A 27,174-nucleotide genomic window follows, 5' to 3' on the forward strand; every position below is an offset into this window, starting at 1 on the left:
GAGGGGTTGGAATTTTTAATCTTCTTCCACAGAAAGGAAGTTCATAAATTCTCAGAATGATCCGATACAGAGCGGAGCTGAAGAACAGGAAAAAAAAAAACCCAAAACACCCGTCCCGGATTCTGGAATTCTCGGGAGAGCAGCCTGGAATGCCGGAGGATTTATTGGGAAGGGGGAAAAGAACCTGGAATAGAAATTATTGCTCGTCCGTTTGGGGCTTTCCCGGCGTTTAAAAATCAGATTATCCCAGGCCTGAGCAGGGAATGGCAAGGGTGGAAGGCAGAGAATTCCAGGGAATTGCAGCGGTTGGGAATTCAGGATTGGAATTTTTTCCTGCCAGGAGGGAACGGGGTGGGGAGGGTGAATTATTGTGGAGAAAATGGTTTAAAAATGTCATTTCTGAGGGGCCTCGGTTCAGCCAAAAATGAGGGGTTTGGACCCAGAACGGTCCCGGAGTTTCCAATGAATGGGAAAACCCAACTCCGGGATTGGGAAAACCTTGGGAGGAGCAAATTCCAGAGGTTTTCCCAACCCAGCTTTGTCCTGGGGGAGAATTCCGCCTTTTCCGGCTGAGAACGAATCCCAAAATCCGCGATCAGGCCGGGATTCCCCCCCCGGGGGAGTTCGGTGGGGTCGGGACGGGAACAGCGGCACAAAGGGGAGGAATTCCCAGGAAAACGGGATTTTCCTGGCTCCAGGGGTCCCGAGGGAGCCCCAGGGAATCCCAGCCTGGAACGGGGCAATTCCCACGGGAACAGCTCCAGCCTGGACCTGGAATTGCCCCAAATCCCCGACTCTGTCCCTAAAAACCATCTGGGAACATCCCGGGCTGGGGAACAGCTTCATCCCAAAAATCCCCCTGTCCCAAAAACCGGGCAGGAATTCTGGGAATTCCCTGATCCCGCTGAATTCCGGGAATTCCCTGATCCCGCTGCTCTCTCAGGAATCCCAGGAATTCCCTGATCCCGCTGAATTCTGGGAATTCCCTGATCCCGCTGCTCTCTCCCAGGAATTCCGGGAATTCCCTGATCCCGCTGCTCTCTCTTCTCCCAGGAATTCCGGGAATTCCCTGATCCCGCTGCTCTCTCTCAGGAATTCCGGGAATTCCCTGATCCCGCTGCTCTCTCCTCTCCCAGGAATTCCGGGAATTCCCTGATCCCGCTGCTCTCTCCTCTCCCAGGAATTCCGGGAATTCCCTGATCCCGCTGCTCTCTCTCAGGAATCCCAGGAATTCCCTGATCCCGCTGCTCTCTCAGGAATCCCAGGAATTCTGGGAATTCCCTGATCCCGCTGCTCTCTCCTCTCCCAGGAATTCCGGGAATTCCCTGATCCCGCTGCTCTCTCCCAGGAATTCCAGGAATTCCAGGAATTCCCTGATCCTGCTGCTCTCTCCTCTCCCAGGAATTCCGGGAATTCCCTGATCCCGCTGCTCTCTCCTCTCTCTCCCAGGAATTCCGGGAATTCCCTGAATGCGGAGGGCAGCGCTGGGCTCATCCCGAATTCCCGATCCCATGGAAAAGCCAGGGAATCCCGCTCCAAAGCCGGCCTGGCTCGGGACACCTCCCTTCCCCCGCTGGCAGATCCCGATTTTCCCGATTTTCCCGAATTTCAAGGACAGGATCTCCCTCCCAAAGCCATCCCAAGGGAATTCCCATCCTCCCCTTCCCGAATCCGCGTCCAGCGGGAAAATCTGACCCCGAGGGCTGCAGAGGAAGCGGGAAAAGGGAAATAAAATGACAAAAATATCCAAAAAAAAAAACAACCCCTAAAAAAATAAATTAAACCCAGGAATTGCCACCGGATCCGGGGGGAATTTTCCAGAAACTTCGGGGTTTGTTTCTTTTTTTTTTCCTCTCTTCTCCGAAGCACCTTGGAGTCACTGGGATGGGGGAATTTGGGAAAAGCATCTTTGAGGAATCACATTTGGGCTTGATTATAAAAAGTTCTCTATTGTACAACAGAGCTGCAGCTACACTGGAAAAAAAAAATTACACCGCTTATGGAAATACAATTATTATTATTAATTATTATTAATTATTATCAAATTTTTTTTTTGTTTGTTTCTTTGTTTTTTTTTGTCGTTGTCGTTTTAGAAACAGACTCTACTAAATAGGATCTATACAAAAAAAAAAAACCAAAAACCCTCTAAAATAATTTCTGTAGTAAAATAAAGACATGTGTTAGGAGAGCTACACAAAAAACCACGGCGGGGGAGGGGGGGGGAGGGGCGCTGGGTGGGGGGGGAGGGGCTGGGGGTAATTATTATTATTATTATTAATTATTATTAATCTTTTTTTTTTTCCTTTTTTTTTTTTGCTTTTTTAACTCATTTTTTGTTTGGTTTTTTATTTTTTTGGGGAGGGGTGGGGGGGAGGGGCAACTCCGGGTTGTGGAAGGTTGTGGAAGGTTGTGGAAGGTTGTGGAAGGAAGCAGGACGCACGCAGTGCTCATTAACGCTCTGTATTAACGAACTCACAGCCTTTCCCGTTAGTACAAAGGGCCCCGCGCCCGCTCCTCTTTGAGGAGGGGCCGGGATATAAAAGCCAAGCAAACCTCGTCAGCTGATAGGAAATTAGAAAATCCCGCCGGGATCCACCCGCCCCCGGCGCGGGATCCACCGGGATCCTCCAACGCCACCGGGAAAACGCGGATTTGGGATGGGGGATCCCAGCCCTGGGCGGGGAGGGGAGGGGGCAGAGCTCGGCCCAGAGCGGGGGGGGGAGGGGGATCCTGGATCCCAGAGTGGATCCCAAAGCTGGATCCTGGACCCCAGAGAGGATCCCAAGGCTGGATCCCGGATCCCAGATGCCAGAGCGGATCCCAAATCCCAGACCCAGAGCGGATCCCAAAGTCGGATCCCTGATCCCACCACTGGATCCCGGATTTCAGCACTGGATCCTGGATCCCATCACTGGATCCTGGATCCCAAAGCCGGATCCCAGGTCCCAGGTGCGCTGTGGGGGAGCGGGAGGGCAGATCCTAGATCCCAAGCCCAGATCCCAGAGCTGGATCCCGTCCCAGAGCGCGGCAGCGGGGCCGGGCCGTGCCCGGGGTGCCTCAGGGCCTCGATCCCAGCCCAGATCCCAATCCCCGATCCCAAGCACCGTGTGGGGCGGCAGCACCGAGATCCCAAACTCAGATCCCGGATCCCGGCGCCGCAGGAAGCCGCGGCTGGGGACTCGATCCCATCCCAGATCCCATCCCGGAGCCGAGATCCCAAACCTGGATCCCGGCTCCCAGATCCCGGAGTGTCTCGGCGTGGCCGTGCCTCGTCCAGGCGCCGCCGGAAGCGCTCGCCGCGGGCCGGGGGCTCGATCCCATCCCGGATCCGGGAGCAGATCCCAGCACAGACCCCAGAGCAGCTCCCGGCGGAGATCCCGGCAGAGATTCCAGAACAGATCCTGGCACAGATCCTGGCACAGATCCTGGCACAGGTCCTGGAGCAGATCCTGGCAGAGATCCCGGCAGAGATCCCGGCAGAGATTCCGGCAGAGATCCTGGCACAGATTCTGGCACAGATCTTGGTGCAGCTCCCGGCACAGCTCCCGGCACAGATCCCGGTGCAGCTCCCGGTGCAGCTCCTGGCAGAGATCCCGGCACAGCTCCCATCCCGGATCCCATCCCGGTTCCCATCCCGGCTCCCGTCCCGGTTCCCGTCCCGGCTCCCGCGGCCGTCTCAGTGCGGCTGCGCCGCGCCGCCCTTGTCCAGGTGCCGCAGGAAGCCGTCGCCGCCGTGGCCGCGGTGGTTGAGGGGCTCGCTCTTGAAGAGGGCGGGGGGCGGCGGCAGGTGCGGCACGGGGGGCACGGGCAGGTGCTGCGGGTGCTGCGGGTGCTGCGGGTGCTGCGGGTGCTGCGCGTGCGCCAGCGCCAGGGCTCCGTACGGGTGCGGCAGCGGGCGCGGCGGCGCCGCCGGGCCCAGCCCCAGCGCGGCGGCGGCGGCGGCGGCGGCGGCGGGGGCCGGGCAGGGCCCGGGGGGCAGCGCGGCGGGGCCGGGGCTGCCGCCGGGGCTGGTGACGCGGAAACATTTCTCCTTGTGCGCCTTGAGCATGTTGGAGAAGCGGAAGCGCTGGCCGCAGACGTCGCACGGGTACGGCTTCTCCCCCGTGTGCGTCCGCCGGTGACGCTTCATGTTGGGCCGGCTGGTGAAGCTCTTGCCGCAGATTTCGCAGATGAACGGCTTCTCCCCTGGGAACGCAGCGGGAAATCCTCAGGGACACCGGGAAATCCCGGGAAATCCCGCAGAGACACCGGGGATTCCCTCAGAGACACCGGGAATTCCCGGGAAATCCCTCAGGGACACCAGGAAATCCCTCAGGGACACCGGGAATTCCCTCAGGGACACCGGGAATTCCCGGGAAATCCCTCAGAGACACCGGGGAATCCCAGGAAATCCCACAGGGACACCAGGAATTCCCAGGAAATCCCACAGAGACACCGGGGATTCCCGGGAAATCCCTGATCCCTGGGAGATCCCAGGAAATCCCTGATCCCTGGGGGATTCCCGGGAAATCCCTGATCCCTGGGGGATCCCAGGAAATCCCTGATCCCTGGGGGATCCTGGGAAATCCCTGATCCCTGGGGGATCCCAGGAAATCCCTGATCCCTGGGGATTCCCAGGAAATCCCTGATCCCTGGGGGATCCCAGGAAATCCCTGATCCATGGGGGATCCTGGGGAAGTCCCTGATCCCCGGGAAACACCACTGCCTTTGGGGATCAGGGGGTGTTTAGGGAATCCTGCCTCCCCTCGGGATTCTCCTGGCTTTTCCCAGGATTCTCCTGATTTTTCCCAGGATTCTCCTGATTTTTCCCAGGCTTCTCCTGATTTTTCCCAGGATTCTCCTGGCTTTTCCCAGGATTCCCCTGATTTTTCCCAGGCTTCTCCTGATTTTTCCCAGGCTTCTCCTGGCTTTTCCCAGGATTCTCCTGATTTTTCCCAGGCTTCTCCTGATTTTTCCCAGGATTCTCCTGGCTTTTCCCAGGATTCTCCTGGCTTTTCCCAGGATTCTCCTGATTTTTCCCAGGATTCTCCTGATTTTTCCCAGGATTCTCCTGGCTTTTCCCAGGCTTCTCCTGATTTTTCCCAGGATTCTCCTGATTTTTCCCAGGATTCTCCTGATTTTTCCCAGGCTTCTCTTGATTTTTCCCAGGCTTCTCCTGGCTTTTCCCAGGATTCTCCTGATTTTTCCCAGGCTTCCCCTGGCTTTTCCCAGGATTCTCCTGATTTTTCCCAGGCTTCTCCTGATTTTTCCCAGGATTCTCCTGGCTTTTCCCAGGATTCCCCTGATTTTTCCCAGGCTTCTCCTGATTTTTCCCAGGATTCTCCTGGCTTTTCCCAGGATTCTCCTGATTTTTCCCAGGATTCTCCTGATTTTTCCCAGGATTCTCCTGGCTTTCCCCAGGATTTGGGACCAGACACCTCCACCCAGGGGCTCCCCCAGACCACAACAGGAACCAGCTCCCACCTCCCGCCCCGGGGTGGGGAATCCATCCCGATTTTCCCAGCAGAAAGGGGAGGGACGGGAGGCCGGGGCAATCCCCGGGGAATTCCCGGGGGGGAATCCCTGGGGAATTCCTCACCGGTGTGAGTTTTCATGTGCTCGTCGAAGTACTGCTTCATGTTGAAGTCCTTGCCGCACCACTGGCACATGAACTGCTTGTGCCCGATGTGGATGCTCATGTGCGAGCGCAGCTGGTACTTGTACTGGAACCGCTCGTCGCAGTTCTGCGGGAGACGCCGGAATTCCGGGGGGAAACGGGAATGGCGGGGGGGAAACGGGGGTTTTGGGGGAGGGGGGTGGGAGTTTTGGGGAAAAAACGGGAATTTCAGGGGAAAAAACGGGAAATTTCAGGGGAAAAACGGGAAATTTCAGGTGAAAAAATGGGAATTTTCGGGGAAAAAATGGGAATTTTCGGGGAAAAAAATGGGAATTTTGGAGGAGGGAAATGGGAATTTTGGGGAAAAAATGGGAAATTTCAGGGGAAAAACGGGAAATTTCAAGGGAAAAAACGGGAAATTTCAGGGGAAAAAACGGGAAATTTCAGGGGAAAAACGGGAAATTTCAGGGGAAAAACGGGAAATTTCAGGGGAAAAAATGGGAATTTTGGAGGAGGGAAATGGGAATTTTGGGGAAAAAACGGGAAATTTCAGGGGAAAAACGGGAAATTTCAGGGGAAAAAACGGGAATTTTCGGGGGAAAAACGGGAAATTTCAGGGGAAAAACGGGAAATTTCAGGGGAAGAAATGGGAATTTTGGAGGAGGGAAATGGGAATTTTGGGGAGAAACAGGGATTTGGGGGGAAAAACGGGAATTTCAGGGGAAAAAATGGGAAATTTGGGGAAAAAATAGGAGTTTGGGGGGAAAAAATGGGGATTTGGGGGAAAAAAACCCAGAAATTTTGGGGGGAAAAAATGGGAATTTTGAGGGGGGAAAACGGGGAATTTTGGGGGGAAGAAACAGGAATTTTTTTGGGAAAAAATGGGGATTTGGGGAAAAAAATAGGGGTTTTGGGGGAAAATGGGAATTTTGGAGAAAAAATGGGAATTTCAGGGAAAAAAATGTATTTTCACGGGAAAAAAAAAAGGGAATTTTGGGGGAAAAAAGGGGAATTTTGGGGATTTGGGAAGCTGGGAATGGGGAAAAGCTGGGAAAGGGGTGGGGTTATTCCCGGCACAAAGCGTCTCTCTCCACTAGAGGACTCTGCCTCCCCCCCGAACGGCCCTTCCCGGGAATTCCTTCCCTTGGAATTCCCATTCCCAAGCACCACCACCCTTCCCCTCTCCCAGCCCCCAATTCCCTGGGGATTCCCAGAATTTCCCCACCGGGCGGGGGGAGCTTCCCTGCTGGAGGCTGTGCTGGCCCCTTCCCAAGGGGGCCAGGGAATCCCGGCCCCGATTCCCGGGAATTTCCCAGGGAATGTCGCACTTCCCACCAAACTGAACTCGGACCTGCGGCGCTGGCTCGGATTTTTGGGAGTTTTTTGGAGGATAAGAGAATTCCCCTCAAAACCCGGAATTTGGGTGTTTTTCCCTGAAATTTCACTTCTCCCAGCTCCAACTTCCAGGGAAAATTAATATGGGAGCAGGGGAAACCAACGGGGTTTGGATCAGGCTTCGGTGTGGAGGGAAAAACCGGGATTTAAATCCGGGAGAAACACAACCGAGCAAATCCATCCGTGCTGGGATCGCCGCTCCATGGCTCCTCCAGGGAGAATTCCCAAACTTTGACAAACTGCCCTGGATTCCTGTCCAATCCCATTCCCGCTTCTTGGGAGTGTTCCCATGGATTCATCCCATGGATTTACCCACTGGATTTAACCCTTCAATCCCTCCAGAGATCCCTGAGGATCCCCCCTGTGCTGGGATCACTGCTGGGTGATCGGAATTCCCAAATTTTAATGGAACCAGCCCCCATTCCCATCCCACCCAGGGCCATTCCCACGGATTTATCCCATGGATTTAACCCCTCAATCCCCGTGGAGGGATCTCTGCTGGGATCCCCGCTGGCCGATTCCCCCGCACAGAGAATTCCCGGTCTCTGATGGAGCCGGCCCCCGTTCCCCGGATTTCCCGGGCGGAATTCCCGGGCGGAATTCCCGGCATTCCCGGTCTCACCTCGCAGCGGAAGGGCTTTTCCCCGGAGTGCTGCAGGGAGTGCACCTTGAGGGACATGCTGCGCTTGAAGGACTTGCCGCAGGTCTCGCAGGTGAAGGGCATGTCCTTGGTGTGCGCTGCGACACAGAGCGGCGTCACCGCCGGGAAACGGCGGGGAAAACACCCGGGGAATGCGGCATTCCCGAATTCCGGCTGGGGGAACGGGGCTGGACCCCGCCGGGAAACGGCGGGGAAAACACCCGGGGAATGCAGCATTCCCGAATTCCGGCTGGGCCGGAAAACTGGGAGAACACCCGGGGAATGCGGCATTCCCGAATTCCGGCTGGGGGAACAGGGCTGGACCCCGCCGGGAAACAATGGGAAAAACACCCGGGGAATACGGCATTCCCGAATTCCGGCTGGGCCGGAAAACTGGGAGAACACCCAGGAGAATTCGGCATTCCCCAGTCCCAGCTGGGCTGGAAAACCGGGAAAACACCCGGAGAATTTGGCATTCCCAAATTCCAGCTGGGAGAACAGGGCTGGACCCCTCTGGAAAACCGGGAACTGCCTCAGGACACACCTTTCCCAATCCCAGCTGGGGGAATGAGGCTGATTATTATTATTATTATTAGCATTAGCATTATGATAATATTATATATATATACACACATTATTATCAATTATATTAATTATATTAATTATAAATAAATCTATTCAATCATTAATAGTAATAATAGCAATAATAGTAATAGTAATAGTAATAGTAATAGTAATAGTAATAGTAATAATAATAATAATAATAATACCTGTCCCTCCATCCCTTGTCCCAGTCCCTCTCCTGGAGCCCCTCCAGGCCCTGCAAGAGGCTCTGGGCTCTCCCTGGACCCTTCCCTTCTCCAGCTGGACATTCCCAGCTCTCCCAGGCTGGTTTTTCCCGGCCGTTCCTGGTGTTTCCCAGCCATTCCCGGTGTTTCCCAGCCATTCCCGGTGTTTCCCGGCCATTCCCGGTGTTTCCCGGCCGTTCCCGGTGTTTCCCGGCCGTTCCCGGTGTTTCCCGGCCCTTCTCGGTGTTTCCCAGCCCTTCCCGGTGTTTCCCAGCCATTCCCGTGTTTGTTTCCCGGCCATTCCCGGTGTTTCCCGGCCATTCCCGGTGTTTCCCGGCCGTTCCCGGTGCTTCCCGGCCCTTCCCGGGACTCACCGACCATGTGTTTGCGCACGTGGGCCATGGTGTAGAACTTCTTCTCGCAGATCTCGCAGGAGAATTTCTTCTCGGCGTAGCCGTGCACGATCTTGATGTGCTCGTGGAGCGACCAGAGCTTCTTGAAGGATTTGTTACAGGACACGCACTGGGGGGACACGGACGGGCGGCGTCAGCGGGAACGGGGTGACGGGAGTGGGACTGGAACCGGGAATGGGGCTGGGATTGGGGCTGGGAATGGGGGTGGGATTGGAACCGGGAATGGGGCTGGGATTGGGGGATTGGAACCGGGAATGGGGCTGGGATTGGGGGATTGGAACCGGGAATGGGGCTGGGATTGGGGGATTGGGGCTGGGATTGGGGCTGGGATTGGGGCTGGGATTGGGGGAATGGGGCTGGGATTGGGGCTGGGATTGGGGCTGGGATTGGGGGAATGGGGCTGGGATTGGGGCTGGGATTGGGAGATTGGAACCAGGAATGGGGGATTGGAACTGGGAATGGGGCTGGGGGATTGGAACAGGGAATGGGGCTGGGGGATTGGAACTGGGAATGGGGGTGGGATTGGGGCTGGGAATGGGGCTGGGGGATTGGAACTGGGAATGGGGGTGGGATTGGAACTGGGAATGGGGGTGGGATTGGGGCTGGGATTGGGGGTGGGATTGGAACTGGGAATGGGGTTTGGGATTGGAACCGGGAATGGGGTTTGGGATTGGAACCGGGAATGGGGGGTGGGATTGGAACCGGGAATGGGGTTTGGGATTGGAACCGGGAATGGGGGGTGGGATTGGGGCTGGGGGATTGGGGCTGGGGGATTGGAACTGGGAATGGGGTGCCAGGGCACCAGGAATGGGGTGCCAGGATTGGCACCTGGGTGTGGGGATTTGGGAACTGGCACCCAGGTTTGGGAATTGGCACCCAGGTTTGGGGATTTACACCCCGGATTTGGGGATTGGCACCCCGGACTTGGGGATTGGCACCCCGGATTTGGGGATTGGCACCCCAGATTTGGGGACTGGCACCCCAGATTTGGGGATTGGCACCCCAAGGGAGGGGCAGCACCGCCGGCGCTCCGGTGCCTCCCGATCCTCACAGCCCAGAGCACCGGAGGGAGCCGAGCAGGGAAAATCCACAGCCCCGAGCTGCTGGAGAGCCCAAAGCCCTGGAGAGGGAAAATCCAACCCTTGGAGAGGGAAAATCCAACCCTTGGAGAGGGAAAATCCAACCCTTGGAGAGGGAAAATCCAACCCTTGGAGAGGGAAAATCCAAACATTTCCGGTGAGAAGAACCCAAACCCTGGAGTGGGGAAATCCAAACTCTTGGAGAGGGAAGAATCCAAAACCTTGGAGAGAGAAGGATCCAGACCCTTGGAATGGGAAAATCCAAACATTTTCAGTGAGAAGGATCCAAACCATTGGAGTAGAAAGAATCCAAACTCTGGAGTGGGAAAATCCAAACCCTTGGGGAGGGAAAAACCCAACGCAGCTGGAGGAGGCCGACACCGTTAAATTCCCAAAGCCCCATCCAGCCCTTCCTGCCCCCCCAAATCCAGGTGTGGCCAGGCCAGGGTCTCCAATCCTGCTGGATCCCCAAGGAAAGCAGATCCCATCCTTCTGGATCTCCAAGAAAATCAGTTCCCATCCTGGATCTCCAAGGAAAGCAGCTCTGATCCTTCTGGATCCCCAAGGAAAGCAGCTCTGATCCTTCTGGATCCCCAAGGAAAGCAGCTCTGATCCCGCTGGATCTCCATGGAAGGCAGCTCTGATCCCACTGGATCTCCAAGAAAATCAGTTCCCATCCTGGATCTCCAAGGAAAGCAGCTCTGATCCTTCTGGATCCCCAAGGAAAGCAGCTCTGATCCTGCTGGATCTCCAAGGAAAGCAGCTCTGATCCCATTGGATCCCCAAGGAAAGCAGCTCTGATCCCACTGGATCTCCAAGAAAATCAGTTCTCATCCTGGATCTCCAAGAAAAGCAGATCCCATCCTGCTGGATCTCCAAGGAAAGCAGCTCTGATCCTGCTGGATCTCCATGGAAAGCAGCTCTGATCCCATTGGATCTCCAAGGAAAGCAGCTCTGATCCCGCTGGGTCTCCATGGAAGGCAGCTCTGATCCCACTGGATCTCCAAGAAAATCAGTTCCCATCCTGGATCCCCAAGGAAAGCAGCTCTGATCCTGCTGGATCTCCAAGGAAAGCAGCTCTGATCCCATTGGATCCCCAAGGAAAGCAGCTCTGATCCCACTGGATCTCCATGGAAAACAGCTCTGATCCCATTTGGTCTCCATGGAAAGCAGCTCTGATCCCACTGGATCTCCAAGAAAATCAGTTCTCATCCTGGATCTCCAAGAAAAGCAGCTCTGATCCCGCTGGATCTCCAAGGAAAGCAGTTCCCATCCCACTGGATCTTCATGGAAAGCAGCTCTGATCCTCCTGGATCCCCAAGGAAAGCAGTTCCCATCCCACTGGATCTTCATGGAAAGCAGCTCCGATCCCACTGGACACTCCGGGATCAGCTCCGGGATCAGCTCCGGGATCAGCTCTGGGATCAGCTCCGGGATCAGCTCTGGGATTGGCTCCGGGATCAGCTCCGGGATCAGCTCCTCCTGCTGCATTCTCTTCACCCACCAAAGGCACCACTGGGGCTCCAAAGTGACACTGGAATGTGACAATTCCCCCCCAGAACTCCCGTGGGCTGCCCAGGAAATCTGCCCCCCGAGGACTTCAGGCAGCTCTTCCTGGAATTCCATCAAAAAATCCGCGCCCGGGGTGGAAATTCCGGCTGGAAATCCTGGAGTGCGAGGAAACCAAACCATCCTCACCTCGGAGGGCACAGGGAGCAACTTCTGGCCATGTTTTTGGGATGTTTGGGGTTTTTGGGATGTTTGGGGTTTTTGGGATATCTCCACGTCCCAGCCCATCAGGAGAAAGGGCTGGGCGCTGATTAATTAACGAATTAATCAACTCTGCTCCTTCTGTGAATCTCTGCAGGGAATTCTGGCGCAGGCACCGAGGGGGAATCCTGGAATTCTCCTCATGGGAGAGGGAAAAAAAACCTCCTAGGGAGTAGAGAAATCCCAGGGAATGATCCCAAATCCTCGGATTTTCAGCGGGACGAGCCCCTGGAGGGGTCAGGGCTGCCAGGGAATTTTAGGATTAAAACACCCAGCTCCAGGTGACGACAGAAATTCCCTGCAGGTGCTGCCTGGGGCAGACAGAAATCACCTGGAAAAACAGATCCATTCCATCCCTGGGATGAAAAACCGTTTCCATCCAACACCAAACCGTTTTTATTCCGGGGTAAAGCTCCCCCTTGGCACCTTTAACCCCGAATTAAGGAAAGTTTCAGGTTTTTCCCCTCGATCCTGCTGGCAATGGGAATAAAAACACATCAAAAATCACATCCCAAAGGTCAGGACAGAACGAGGATTGCTGGATTCATTCCTGGATGTTGAGGATTTGAAGGTGACTCCCAGTGCTGCTGGCCCCAGGAAGTTTCTGGAATTCCGCTGGATTTAAACCATAATTTCCATCATTTCTCCTTTTCCCATCACCGTTGGACACAAGTGGATGGATACAGGGATATTTCTCTATTTTATGTGTTCAAAATATTCAGGAATTGCTGCTTAAATTTTCATTTTAATTCCTGCTTTAATCCCTTTGAATTTTATGCTGTGAACGAACCCCCTGCACACGCTGGGGCATCTCTTAAATTCCCATTTAAATCTTCCCCCGCCGCGCTGAAATTTGAAAATATTTCTTTCAAAAGACGCAAAAATTAAATTTATATTAATAAATCCTTCCTTGAGCTGAAAACACAAGGGGAAAAAAACCAACCCAGAGTTACACAGAGCTGGGAAAAGAGAAATTGCAAGAAATATTCCCCATCTCCCACACAGTGGGAGCTGAGGATCAACCCAGCAAACAAACAATGAAAAATATTCGATTATTGTGCTCAAACTCTCTCACACGCACACAAAAAAAAAAATCCCCTCCTCGCCCTACGAATTCCAGCTGCCCAAAATTCCAACCGGGAGGATTTGGGGAGGAGGTGGGTGGGAATGAGGCTAAAAAAAAGCAGATTTTGGGGTGCTGGAGAGAGCAGCAGAGCCCGATCCCCAGGGATTGGAAACCCGGGAGCGCTTCCCAGAAATTCCCATTTAGTTAAAAGTTCCCAGGGAGTTAAAAAATGAGATTTGGGTGTCGAGATCTGCTGGGGTTTCTGGGCAGGCTCGGGGTGCAGGGTCGGAATTCCGAGCCCTTCCCAAACTCCGGGAATTCCCTTTGCCTCGTGGTCTCGGGAGGGTTTAAATCTCATTCCAATCTCACAGATCTCCCATTCCAGGGAATCCCTGGGATTCTGCTTCCCCTGGAGGCTCAGCTGGCCCCCGGAACCCCGGGAATTGGGAATGCAGTGGGAGCTGCGGGCGCTCGGCACGAGGATGATGAGGATGAGGATGAGGAGGATTCACCACAAAACTTCACATTTTTGGGACCGGCTACTCCAGGCTCCGACCCTGCCAAAGGAGCTCCGTGCTCCCAAAACTCACAGCTTACTCCTGGAGTACCAGCTCACAGCAGCTCAGCACTCTTTTCCCTGCCATTCCCTCCTTTTGGGACACCCCAAAATGTGGGATCAGGCAGAGCCCGGGCCCAGCTCAGCACCCGGGGCCGCGCAAAAAGAGATTTTTTTCCCCCTGTGAAGCGTCCAGCAGCCGGATCCAGGCGTGGGGACCCGGCCAGCAGGTGAGCACACCTACCTGGATGTTTTTTTCACAGTCAGTTTGCTGGTGGAGGGACAGCTCGCTCTCTAGCACAAATTTCTTCCCACATTTGTCGCAGATCTGCATCCGCCTGTGGGTGACGTTCATGTGCTTCTCCAGGTACCAGCGTGTGTTAAACACCCTGGGGCACTTCTCACAGGTCAGAGTCTCCTTCTCCTCGCACTTGGCTTTCTGCACAGGCGCCTTGGGCTCCTTTGCAGCTTTCTTCTTCCTCTTGGGGGGCTCCGCGCTCTTCCTGCGGCCCCGCGTGGCTCGGGGCGCCGGCGAGGCGGCGGCGGCCGCGGCGGAGGCGGCTCTCCTGCTTCTCCTCTGGCCAACGCTAACCTTCTCCTCCGCTCTTTTCTCCTTCTTCTTCTGCCTCTCGTTCTCCTCGTAATCGTTGCTGTCTTCCGTGGCCTCTTCCCCACTGTCACCCTCCTCTTCCTCACTGCTGCTCTTAAGGACAGCAGTCTCTTTGGACTGGGAGGGGACACCCTTCTCCCCTTTGGACACATTTAAGGTTTGGTTGTTAAGGTTTACCTCCACTATAATCTGCTCCCTTTTGTAAGTCACTTCATCTTCCTCCTCTTCCTCCTCCTCAGAGTCGTCAGAGTTTTCCCTGTCTTCTTTCACAGCCCGGACCTCTCCTACCGCTCTGCTCTCCCTGAAAAACGGCTGCTCCTCCCTCTCGTGGAGGTGGCCTTTGCTCACTTTGCTGTCCACCAGCACCGAGAAGGGGCTCCCTGACTCCCTCTTGTACACCTTGGTGGACAGGTCCAGCTCCTGGCCGGGGTAGAAGGCGGGCGGCCCCTCCTGCGCCATGCCGGCCCCGGGGGGCTCGCCCTTGGCTGCCTGGCTCATCTGGGGGGGCTCATGGGGCGCCCTCCGGCCCACGGGGCTGCGGCTCGGGGCGGCTGCTGCGGCCCGGCGCCTCTTCCATCGGAGCCCGGCGGCCTCGGGGGTCCTGGAGGGGCTGGAGCGGGGTCGGGATCACGGCAGGGGCAGGGCGGGGAGGGATCTTCGGCAGGAAGAGGAGCCCTCGAGCATTTTATCTGCAAGAGACAACGGGAGAGCGGTCAGGGGATCATCATTGGGGTCAGGGGATCATCACTGGGGTCAGGAGATCATCCATGGGGTCAGGGGATCGTCCATGGGGTCAGGGGATCATCCATGGGGTCAGGGGATCATTCAGGGGGTCAGGGGATCATCCATGGGGTCAGGGGATCATCCATGGGGTCAGGGGATCATCCATGGGGTCAGGGGATCATCCGTGGGTCAGGGGATCGTCCATGGGGTCAGGGGATCATCACTGGGGTCAGGAGATCATCCAGGGGGTCAGGGGATCGTCCATGGGGTCAGGAGATCATCCATGGGTCAGGAGATCATCACTGGGGTCAGGAGATCATCACTGGGGTCAGGGGATCATCCATGGGGTCAGGGGATCATTCAGGGGGTCAGGGGATCATCCATGGGTCAGGGGATCATCACTGGGGTCAGGAGATCATCCATGGGTCAGAGGATCGTCCATGGGGTCAGGGGATCGTCCATGGATCAGGGGATCATCCATGGGGTCAGGAGATCATCCATGGGTCAGGAGATCATCACTGGGGTAAGGAGATCATCCATGGGGTCAGGGGACCATTCAGGGGGTCAGGGGATCATCCATGGGGTCAGGGGATCATCCATGGGGTCAGGAGATCATCACTGGGGTCAGGGGATCATCCATGGGGTCAGGAGATCATCACTGGGGTCAGCAGATCACCACTGGGATCAGAACACCCCAGAGACCCTGGACTCGGAGGGATTTGAGGAATTCTTCCCCCAGCTCCCAAATCCCCACGGCACGGCATCGCTTCCCACGCGGTTTTCCAAGCTGGAATTGGCTTCCTGCGGGAAGCGCCACGCGGTCCCTCATGGCCACACAGCAACCAACCCCACACATTCCTCCTGTTTCCAGAGGGACAATTCCAGTTTGGGATGGGCTGATCCCATCAGGAGCACCCCGGGAATTCCGGAGCCAAAGCTGGAGTTAAACCCGGGATCAGAGGGTGCAGGAGAATTAGGGATGGAGACACCCCAGAATGGGATGGGAGGGACATCAAATCCCATCAAATCCCATCAAATCCCACCCAGGGACACCTTCCCTGATCCCAGCCTGGCCTGGGACACTTCCAGGGACAGAATTCCCCAACTTCCCAAGGAATTCCTTCCCAATATCCCACCCAATCCTCCTCTCTTCCAGACATTCCTGCATTATCATTTTTGTCCCATCAAAATTTCCCCCTCTTTGGAGGGAATTTTAACTGAACAGGAGATGAACCAACCGCTGCCTGAATAATTAATATTAATTATTAATAATAATTATCTTTGTGAAGTGCCACACCGGGGAAAGAATGGGAAAAAAACCAGTTTGATTACAAACTTCATTAAAAGGGGCTTCCAAATTATTCCAAATATAAAATGAAGTGGTTTTGTCTTGGGAAGGATGGATCCCATTGTAGCTTTTCCTTGGAGTGGGATGAATTATTCAGGAGTTCAGAAAATTCCCTGTTCCACGTAGAAAACATCTGATTTATTTCATCATCATATTAAACATCTCTAGGAGGCTGCAGGAGGAAATCCGGAATTCCACTGCAGAGCCAGGAAAGCGCAAAAAATTCGGACAGGAAAAGGAAATTTCACCTTTATTGTGAAAATTCCTTCCAATATTTCACCTCTGCTCACTGAAAGGATATTTATTAAGTGTAAAAAAATCCTTTTTTTATCAACAGGTACCACCTCAAACCGAGGCCACAGTGGGGTTTATTCTGAATTATCAAAGCTGTTTGCTCCAAACCTTTCACTGCCTCCCTCGAGGGACCCACAACTTTCCAAAACATTATTTAAATAAAAAACAAAACCTTCCACGGTCATTTAGTCCAAACAACAGCTGTGAAATACTGCCCAAAAAACGCTCTTAAAACACTTTCCCCGCCCTGCTTTTAAATTTCTAATCCCAAAGCAGCGTTTGGGTGTTTTTAATCCCAAAACACCCAAGCGTTTTTTGTTGTTTTAAAGGTGAATTTAATTTAATCAAGGCTGATTTTTCCACAAAACAAATCCCCGGTCACGCTGCCAAAGGAGAGATGAAGGCGTTGATTAAGATGTAAAAAGGAAACAAAAGTTTCAAAGCGATTTTTGATGCTTATCAAGCCCCAAACCTGGGGAATATCTACAGAACCAAAGGTTTGCGAGGTCTCCGACATAAAAAGCTCCAACTCTGAAGAAATAAAAGCACAATTTGCAGACAAAAGAGTGGGTGGAGGAAGCTGGTGAGTGTGTGGGAGCAACTTCACACCGAGATTCTGAAGAAAAACCGCATTTTTTGGTGTTATCGGCGCTAAAAATAGAGAGATTTGAGCTCGGCTGGGCAGGCCTCAGGCCCGGCCTGGGTTGGGCTCGGCCCGAAGGAAAAGCTGAGGAAAAACTGAGGGAAAAGTGGGAAAAAACTGAGGAAAAGCAGGATTTCCAAAGGTGAGGATGTGAGGGAAAAGGGATTTGAGGAAAAACGGGGGTGTGAGGAAAAGCTGAGGAAAAACTGAGGGCGTGAGAGAAAAACTGGGGAGAAAACTGAGGGGGTGTGAGGGGAAAACTGAGGAAAAACTGAGGAAAAATTGAGGGAAAACTGAGGGTGTGAGGGAAAAACTGAGGAAAAATCAAGGGTGTGAGGGAAAACTGAGGGTGTGAGGGGAAAACTGAGGAAAAAATGAGGGTGTGAGGGAAAAACTGAGGAAAAACTGAGGAAAAATTGAGAAAAAACTGAGGGTGTGAGGGAAAAACTGAGGAAAAATCAAGGGTGTGAGGGAAAACTGAGGGTGTGAGGGGAAAATTGAGGAAAAAATGAGGGTGTGAGGGAAAAACTGAGGAAAAACTGAGGAAAAATTGAGGGAAAACTGAGGGTGTGAGGGAAAAACTGAGGAAAAATCAAGGGTGTGAGGGAAAACTGAGGGTGTGAGGGGAAAATTGAGGAAAAAATGAGGGTGTGAGGGAAAAACTGAGGAAAAACTGAGGAAAAATTGAGGGAAAACTGAGGGTGTGAGGGAAAAACTGAGGAAAAATCAAGGGTGTGAGGGAAAACTGAGGGTGTGAGGGGAAAACTGAGGAAAAAATGAGGAAAAATTGAGATAAAATTGAGAATGTGAGGGAAAAATTGAGGAAAAACCGAGGGTTTGAGGGAAAATTTAAGGGAAAACTGACTGAGGATGTGAGAAAAACTGAGGATTTTAGGAAAAGCTGAGGATGTGAGGAAAAACTGGGGAAAATCTGATTGAGGATGAGAAGGAAAATTGAGAATTTCAGGAGAAGCTGAGGACTTGAGGAAAAGCTGAGGGTGTGAGGCGAAAATTGAGGATTTGAGGATGTTTTCCCACTGAAACACTGAAATCCCCAGGTCATGTGAATTATGAAGAATTAACCAGCAGGGAAAAACTACAGATTGCACCGAGAAAACACAAAGTGAGGGCTAAAAATGACATTTTTGGGGTGTCCCGTGCAGGAATTGGATTCAAACCCTGAGGGTCCCCTTATCAGGATATTCCACAATTCCGTAACAGCTCAATAAATCTGCAACAAATTTTATTTGCAATAAAAAAGCCTCAATAAACTCTCCCAGTTGGAAGCACCGGTGCCTGGAAAGGCCCAGCCTTTCCCAAAGAGTGGGAAAACATATCTGAAGGGAATTATTTCAATTATTCCCCTCAGCCCCCATATCCCTTCTTTCTTGTGCATTTCAGCTGCTTTAGGTGCAAAAAAAATCCCTGAAAATCTGTTTTTAAGAGGGGAGGTTTTATCTCCCCGAGCCTCACTCTGGCACATCCCGAATTTTGCATTTCCATGGGAAGTGCTGGAGCTGCTTGAGCCCATGGAAATGCAAAATAAATGCAAAATAAATGCAAATGAAAAGCAAAATAAAGCCTTGAGTGCTGCTAACGACCCTATTCCCATTCCCAAAACCATTCCCAAAGCTCGGGATCCACCTGAGCCTCAAAAATCCTCAGGAAAATAATCCTGAAAGGGAATCAGGGAAGAGAAATCCCATTTTTTTTGCACCCGGCAGGAGGGGATTTGGGAGCAGCATTCCCAATTCCTGCGGAAAACCGGGAAATCAGAACTCTCCTGTCCTGAATTCCCTGGGAAAAGCTTTTCCTTCAGTTCCTGGGCAGGGACACAAAAGCCTGGAGAAAGAGGGAATAAATCCCGAGTTCTGCAATTCCAGGGCTCCCACCTCACCTGAGCCTTTTTCCCCAGCTTTTTCCTGAGCATTCCTGGAATAATCCAGGATTTAGGTGCAGGAGAGGGAACGGAAGGATAAATCCTGTGAGTTCTGCAATTCCAGAGCTCCCACCTCACCCCGCTGCTTTTTCCAGCTGGATTTGGAATTCCCAAAATAACTAAATAATAAACGGGGATTTTGCTGGCTCAGCAGGCAACATTTGAATTTTTTAATTTTTTTTTTTCCCCCCCTCTCTCTCCCTTGTCCTGGGAGCTGGGAATTTCCCTCCAAGTGGAAAAAATCACATTCCCAAATCCCAGGGGAAAAAAAAATAAAAAAAAAATAAAAAATATCTACGTAACGCTGCCACTGGAACAGAAAAACCACGAGGAAGAACCCTCAGGGTTTTCCCATTTTTCGGGAGGAATCATCTGGCTGCAATCCGGATTTTTGGGAGACACAAAGCCCTTTCCGACCAGAGATTCCTGGATTTTTTTCAAGCATTATCTCCGTGAAAAATACATTCCAGAGGTTTCCATTTGGGAATTCAGCATTTAAATCCCTCGGATTTTGCAATAAACGAGGTTTTTTTTTTGTTGTTGTTGAATCTAAGAACAGCCACAAACTCAATGTTTTTCTCCAAGTAGGAAAAAAAAAAAAGCTTTAAAATAACTTTTAGTTCTTTACCCTCAAATCACAACTCCAGGCCCTTCCCACAGCCTGAAATATTTAAAAATTAAAAAATTTGGAATTAGGAAATACTTTTTTGAAAAAAAACTAACCCTGAAAATAAGTTTAAAACACCCCCAGATGCTTCCCTAGTTCACATTTTCCATTTATCACTTCTGAATCAATATTTCACCATTTTTATACAAAAAAAAAAGCTATTTATGACCACACTACAGGGTCTTTTGACCCTTTAAATTTGTAAAATTGTCCAAATAGGTGCCAAAATCCCTTTTTTTCCTTTAAAATCTCTTATTTTCACACCTCTTTGCTGATGTAGCTTGAAGAAAATGAAAAGATTTTATTCAGATTTTATTTCAATCCTGGCACTTCCCATTAAGCATCACTGACCCCGAGCTCCAAGCCCGGTGAAAGCCTAAAAAAGGAAATCTGTCATCAAGATCTCTTGCCCAAAATTAGCATTTTTCCCCCCAAAGAGGCCCCGGAGGTGTCTCGGTGTCCTTGGATATGCAGAGGTGTCAATGAAGTGTGAATATCCTGCTCCAAATCCACCTTGGAATTCCCACCTGGACATTTCCCGGCAGGAAAAAAAATCTCAATTTCAGCACGAATTTGGCAAAAATGAAGGAATTTTTATGCCCAGACTCTTAAATGAGATTTTTTGCAATGAGGAGAATGGGGAAAACGAGCAAATTTGGGGTTTTTTTTACAGAAGAATTCCGGATTTTTTCGCATTGTACATCCCTGCCCCGGTATAATTTATATTCCATAATAATAAAAAGTCACAATAATTCCACTGGAATGTCACACACAAACTCCAGAGTCTCTCACTCACGCTTTAACACCATTTTTAAACCCTTGGGGATTCATTTCTAGGCTTCCAGCTCATCCTAAAAAATCCCACTGGACATTTTGGAGCTCTGCTGAGAGCGGAATGTGGCAGAAAAACCTGAAATTTATCGGCAAAAAAAAATCATCAAAAATCAACTCCGGCCTCCAAAGGGAATCCCGCGGCTGGAATGTTCTCCTGGGGAGCCCAAAATCCCTCCTGGTTTTCACTGCACCACCAAAATCTGCATTTTGGGATCCCCAAAAAGTTTGGGAAAGGCTCCGAGACGGCCCCAAAGCCCATCCCGTCCTCACCTGGATCCTCCTCCCAGCTCTGCCTCGCAGAATTCCCACAAAAACACCCCTGGAAAATCTGGGTTTGGATCTTCCAGTGGGAATTTCACTGCTGAATTCCCAGAAAATCACCCCTGGAAAATCTGGGTTTGGGTCTTCCAGTGGGAATTTCACTGCTGAATTCCCAAATTCTCCTCAGTGCTGATGGAACAGCACCAAGAGCTTTCCCTTCCTGTGCCTACCTGGACTTTTTTTGGGATTTCCCTCCAAAATTCCCAGAAAATCACCCCTGGAAACTCTGGTTTGGATCTTCCAGTGGGAATTTCACTGCTGAATTCCAGAATTCTCCTCAGTGCTGATGGAATGACAGCACCAAGAGCTTTCCCTTCCTGTCCTCACCTGGACTTTTTTTGGGATTTCCCTCCAAAATCCCAGAAAATCACCCCTGGAAACTCTGGGTTTGGATCTTCCAGTGGGAATTTCACTGCTGAATTCCCGAATTCCCCTCGGTGCCGATGGGCAAACAGCACCGGGAGCTTCCCCCTGGTGTCTTTACCTCGACATCTTTGGGATCTCCAGATCCCCAAATCCCATCAAAAATCCACCTGCAGGGCTCCGCTCCCAGCTCCCGGTGGGATTCCAGCGCTGGATTCCCGGATTTTCCTGGATCAGCCCCGAGCTTGCCACCGGTGGCTGCTCCATCCCCGGTGTGACCCAAATTCCAGCGGGCGTTGCCAAAGCTCCCAACCCTGCCCTGGAGCCACCACGCAATTCCCGAGGGATCCTGGTAATTCCCGAGGGATCTCCTGCAATTCCCAATGGATCTCTGGTAATTCCTGAGGGATCTCCTGTAATTCCCGAGGGATCTCCTGCAATTCCCGAGGGATCTCCGGTAATTCCCAATGGATCTCCTGCAATTCCCGAGGGATCCTGGTAATTCCTGAGGGATCTCTGGTAATTCCCGAGGGATCTCCTGCAATTCCCAATGGATCTCCTGCAATTCCTGAGGGATCTCTGGTAATTCCTGAGGGATCTCCTGCAATTCCCAATGGATCTCTGGTAATTCCTGAGGGATCTCCTGTAATTCCCGAGGGATCTCCTGCAATTCCCAATGGATCTCCCTCAATTCCCAATGGATCTCCCTCAATTCCCAAGGGATCTCCCTCAATTCCTGATGGATCTCCCGCAATTCCCAAGGGATCTCCTGCAATTCCCGAGGGATCTCTGGTAATTCCCAATGGATCTCCCTCAATTCCTGATGGATCTCCCGCAATTCCCAAAGGATCTCTGGTAATTCCCGAGGGATTTCCCGCAATTCCCGAGGGATCTCCTGCAATTCCCAATGGATCTCCCTCAATTCCTGATGGATCTCCTGCAATTCCCAATGGATCTCCTGCAATTCCCGAGGGATCTCCTGCAATTCCCGAGGGATCTCTGGTAATTCCCAATGGATCTCGCTCAATTTCCAACAGATCTCCCTCAATTCCTGATGGATCTCCTGCAATTCCCAATGGATCTCCCATAATTCCTGATGGATCTCCCTCAATTCCCGATGGATCTCCCGCAATTCCCAAAGGATCTCAAGCTCAAACCCTCTTCCCACAGATTCCCTGGATTTTATCCCATTTTTTTCCCCTCAAATCCTAACCCAGATCCCAATCCCAGCAGCTCCCCTGCCTTTCCCATCGCCTCCCTAAAACCCGCATTTCCAGGGGGGAAAAAATCCCATTTCTAGGGGAAAAATTCCATTTCCAGGCAGGGAAAAATCCCATTTCCAGGGGGGAAAAAATCCCATTTCTAGGGGGAAAAATTCCCATTTCTAGGGGGAAAAATTCCCACTTCCAGGGGGAAAAAAATCCCATTTCTAGGGGAAAAAAATCCCATTTCCAGGCAGGGAAAAATCCCATTTCTAGGGGGAAAAATCCCATTTCCGGGCAGGGAAAAATCCCATTTCTAGGGGGAAAAATTCCCATTTCTAGGGGGAAAAAATCCCATTTCCAGAGGGGAAAAAAATCCCATTTCCAGGGGAAAAAAATCCCATTTGTAAAGGGAGCAGGCCCAGCAGAAGGTGCTGGAAAAGCTGCTGGGAAATGCTGGGAAAAGTCCCAGTGCGAAACCTCCCGAGGGAAGGGCAGGAATCTCCTGCTGGCACTGCCAGGGATTCACTCCCTCTTTTCCAGCAGGGAGGAGCAACCCAAAAAATCCCAGAACCACCTGGAAAAACGTCGGAATTTGGGGATTCGGGAGGTTTTTAGGGAAGTCTGCTCCCAAATCCTGGGAAACTCCATGAAAAGGCAAAAACCGGGATAGGATTTGCCTGATTTCTACGGGGATTTGATGAAAAAAATCAGGTTTTGATTCAAATTCTCCTTGAGGCACCAAAGCCGGGACAGATCCCACCCAAAACACCCCCAGGCTCCAGAGATTCCCTCAATTTTGCTCCAATCCAGGAGGAAAAATCCAGGTTTTTTTGGTGGAAAACGCTGGGAAAATGGAACCACGTCATCCCCTGAGGGAGCTCAGGGCAGGGGGATCTCACCTGGATCCGTTCAAGGGTGAAACTTAATAAAGTTTAAAAATGAACACTGCAGAAAAATCCACATTTTTTCCTAATTATTGTGAGGGGAAACCTCCAAATATTCACAAAATAAAACTCCGAGAGGGCAAAGAGCAGAGATTTAGCAAAAGGGAAATTAATGATGTTTTGGAGAGTAAAATCAACTTTGAAAATTGACTTCACCTCCCTTTTGGATCTTGCAGGGAGAGAGCAGAGCAGGCTGAGAGAGTGCTGGAGGAATTGAACCAGGAGAAATGAAATATTTTTATATATTCTATAAATATTTAATATTAAATATGAAGTATTAATATCATTATATTAAATATCCTATCATAAATTATAGGATATATAGAATTGCATATAAAATATAGAATATATATTATATAATAATTATTGTTATATTAAATATTCTATATTAAATTATAGAATATATAGAATTATATATAAAATTTATATTATATTATAATATAATAGTAAATATTCTATAATAAATGATACATTATTTATAATGTATAATATAAAATACATACATTATAAAACATGTAACATTTCTATATCTGTATCAAATTATATATATGAATATATTATATATATGGATATATATTATATGTATGAATATATAACATGCAATATATAAAATGATACTATTAATAAATGTAATAGATAGAAATATAATATAATATTATAAATATAGTATAATATAGTATAATATAGTATAATATAGTAAAATATAATATAATATAATATAATGTAATATAATACAACATAATATAATATAATATAATATAATATAATATAATATAATATAATATAATATAATATAATATAATATATATTATATAGATATAAATAGCATTTATTACATACTATAAAATGTTTTAATATTATAATTATGCACAGAATATGAAAGAAATCCCCCTCTCATCAGCTGCCTGCTGCTTCCTTTCACTTCTGCCCCTTTATTTTTTTGGTGGAAGCAGGGAATTAATTAATAATAAATAATAAATGGAATTATTTTTGATTTTGGCAGGCCCCCGAGAGCGGCAGAGAGAAATAGGTCAGCGAGGAGAGGAGTTTTGTAAGCGCCTGAGATCCACCTGTGCCACCTCAGGTGTGCCCTGCTCCTCCTGTTTACTGCAAAAATCCCTCCTGAACTCTGGGAATCCTTCCCACAGGGAATCTCCTGCTCCCATCCCAAGGAAAAGCCTTTGGATGGATAAAAACTGGAGATTTTGGGGTGAAATCTCCGCGTCCCGTGGTTTTGGCAACACAATATTTTCAATTTTGGGATGATTTAGCCTCTATTTACCCCCTGCCCACAGCAAGAATTGCCCTGAAAATATCAGTTAATCATTACTGGATTAAAAAGTCAATTAAACCCTTCAAAACTCGCAATAACCTCCCACACCAAACCCTCCTCTGCTCAGAGCAATATTCCAAATATTCAAATTATTAAAATATCTACCAAAAATACTCAATATCCAATATCCCAGAGGTGTTTGAACAAATAATCCCAAACCCAAATCCCAATTTCTGCAGTTCTGAGCTTCCCCCCGAGCAAAATAAAAATCAGAATCCAGCCCCAAACCCCCCGGGCAGCGCAGGAAACGTGATTTTGCTTAGCTGGAAAAATAAAAGAGCTTCATGAATTTGCACTTTTCTTTCACGAAGCCTCTGGAAAAAGCTCAGGGATCACATCTGGAATGGGATGGGGATGGCAGGAGATGGAGTGAAACGCACCTGGCGCAGGGGTGGAGGCAGAGGGAAATATCAGATGCGATAAACACGGGGGAAATCAGCAGATATCACACACACAAAGCCCTCGTCAAATCCCACTTGGCAACTCCGCGATCCTTTCAAAACCAGCGGAAAAATTCCAGTTTTTTTGTTTGTTTGTTTTGTTTTAGCGCAGAGAGGAAGCAGAAGTTGCAGCTGGGAAGAGCCCAGGTGCTTCCCAAAGCTGCTCTCCTCCATCCCCTGCCGGGGCGGGAGGATGGAATCCTCATCCCTCGCATCCTCCTCCGGGCCTTCTCCCTCCTTCCCCGGACCCAGGGATGCAGCTGGATCTGCGCTAAGCCCGGGGAGCTGCCAGGGTGCTCTGTCCTGCACCGGGACACCCCGAGAATCCCGGCAGAGATGGGAAAAGGCCGGGGATGAGGGAACCCCCCCCGGTACCGGCTACCTGTGCTCACCTCCCCGGGACACCGAGCGGCACCGGGCACGGGACGCGCTGCAAAGCCAAAGCCCAAGCGTGCGGGAATGCCGGATTCCCCGGGCTCGGCTCCGGGAACTCCCTCCCCTCCCCTCCCCCGGGCAGGTGACACAGCCCCGGGCCCGCGGGGAGGGGACACGCAGCCCCCGGAGCCCCGGGGACACCTCCGACCCCGGGAAAACCACCCCGATCCCGGGGGAACCCCTCGATCCCGGCCAGAGCCCCCCGGTCCCGTCCCTGCCCTCCCGCCCCCTCCTCCCCCGCGGCTCCCCGGTGCCGCCGCTCCCCCCCGGGCCCTGAGGCGCCCGTGCCCCGCTCCCCCCGCCGCCCACCGCCGGGCCGGGCCTAGCGCCGCTCGGCTGCGCCGCCAGGCCCGGGGGAAGGAAGGGGGAAGGGGCTCGGCGGCCTCGCGGGCGGCCCCGCACTCACCCAGGCCGGTGCCCTCGGGGCCGCCCCCGCCGCCGTCCATGCCGGGCGGCGCGGGGAGGGGGGCGCGGGCGGGCGCGGCGGCGGAGGGCGGAGGGCAGGGCGGCCGGGGCCCTCCCTCCGTGCCTTCCCTCCGGCCCCTCCGCTCGGCCCCCGCGCTCCGCTGGCCGCCGCCGCCGCTGCCTCGGCCCGGGGGGGGCCGGCGCTCAGGCCCAGGCGCTGCCGCCGCGGGCGGGCGGGCGGGCGGACGCGGCTCCCGCTGCCCCTCGGCCGCCGCCGCCGCCGCCGCCGCCGCCGCAGCGCTACGTGGCCGCCGCCGCAGCCGCCGCCGGTCCTCGCGGGGGCGCGCGCGCGCGCGGGGTTCGGAGGTGGAGGGAGGGAACGGTGGGGGGGGGGGGTGCCTGGGACCGGTGCGCGGCGGGAGCGCGCCCGTGCGGCGGGAGCGCGCGCGGGCCGAGGCGGCGGTGGAAGGGAAGGGTTGGGGAGGCGGGGGGGGGGGGGTGAGGGGGTGTAAGTGCGCGTGTGCGGGAGCGCGCGCGGAGGCGGGGAGGGAACGGACCGTGCTGTGCAGGCGGGAGGGAAGCGCCGCGTAGGCCGAGAGGAGCGGGGACGGCGAGTGCGCGCCTGCGGGAGCGCGCAGGGGTGGCGGGGGTAACGCGCACAGGGCGAGAGGGGCGGGAGCGCGCGCGGACGGGCCGGGGGCGCGCACGGGACGCTCACGGGCCGGGGGCAGGCGGCGCTGTGCGCATGCGCCGCCGGGGGCCGTTCCCGCGCGCCCGCCCCTTTCCCGCCGCTGCTGCACCTGAGGCGGCGGCGCGCGCGGTGCAGGTGAGGCGGGGGGGAGCGTGCGCATGCGCGGGGGGCACGAAGGGGGCTCGTTACCCCTCCGGTAATTAGCGACCGTGCCCTAATTAGCGCAGGCAGGTGATGGCGGGGGTGAGGGTGTCGCGTGAGGGGGTGCGATGGAGCGGGGGGCTCCCCTCAGCAGGGCCGCCCGCCCATTATTCCACGCGGGTAATTAGCGAGCCCGCCGTAATTAGCGCAGCCGGGTGAGGCGGGCAGGCCGCGGCCGGGCTGCGGTGACCGCGGCCTGAGCGAGCCCTCAGGGCTCCCGGGGCTGGCGGCTGGGGCCCTCAGGGCTCCCGGGGCCGACTGCCGCCCTCAGGGCTCCCGGGGCCGGCTGGGGCCCTCAGGGCTCCCGGGGCCGGCTGGGGCCCTCAGGGCTCCCGGGGCTGGCCGCTGCCGCCCTCAGGGCTCCCGGGGCCGGCGGCTGGGGCCCCCAGGGCTCCCGGGGCCGGCTGCCGCCCTCAGGGCTCCCGGAGCCGGCCGCTGCCGCCCTCAGGGCTCCCGGAGCCGGCCGCTGCCGCCC

General features: G+C 52.8%; 1 protein-coding gene across 1 annotated transcript; it reads right to left on the reverse strand.

Annotated features, from left to right (window-relative positions):
* ZNF652 (zinc finger protein 652) lies at window positions 1-25,971 on the reverse strand. Its single transcript, XM_086864233.1, has 6 exons — window positions 25,809-25,971; window positions 13,548-14,602; window positions 8,794-8,941; window positions 7,614-7,729; window positions 5,579-5,723; window positions 1-4,185 (listed from the first exon to the last, which is right to left on the reverse strand). Exons 2-6 carry the CDS (start codon window positions 14,409-14,411, stop codon window positions 3,677-3,679), a joined length of 1,782 nt encoding a protein of 593 aa, XP_086720359.1. The 5' UTR covers window positions 14,412-14,602; window positions 25,809-25,971; the 3' UTR covers window positions 1-3,676.
* Window positions 25,972-27,174: the final 1,203 nt, after the last annotated feature.

The sequence above is a fragment of the Cyanistes caeruleus genome, chromosome 27 (genome assembly GCF_971803275.1).
Source record: "Cyanistes caeruleus chromosome 27, bCyaCae1.hap1.1, whole genome shotgun sequence".
NCBI lineage: Eukaryota > Metazoa > Chordata > Aves > Passeriformes > Paridae > Cyanistes > Cyanistes caeruleus.

Bases quoted from the DNA above. Each gene is read 5' to 3' on its own strand.
- ZNF652 (XM_086864233.1), bottom strand. From the start codon at position 14,411: ATGAGCCAGGCAGCCAAGGGCGAGCCCCCCGGGGCCGGCATGGCGCAG. The intron at 5,724-7,613 runs GTGAGACCGGGA...CGTCTCCCGCAG, and splicing joins AAAAGCCCTTCCGCTGCGAG to AACTGCGACGAGCGGTTCCA. The intron at 4,186-5,578 runs GTGAGGAATTCC...CTGCGTTCCCAG, and splicing joins GCACATGAAAACTCACACCG to GGGAGAAGCCGTTCATCTGC.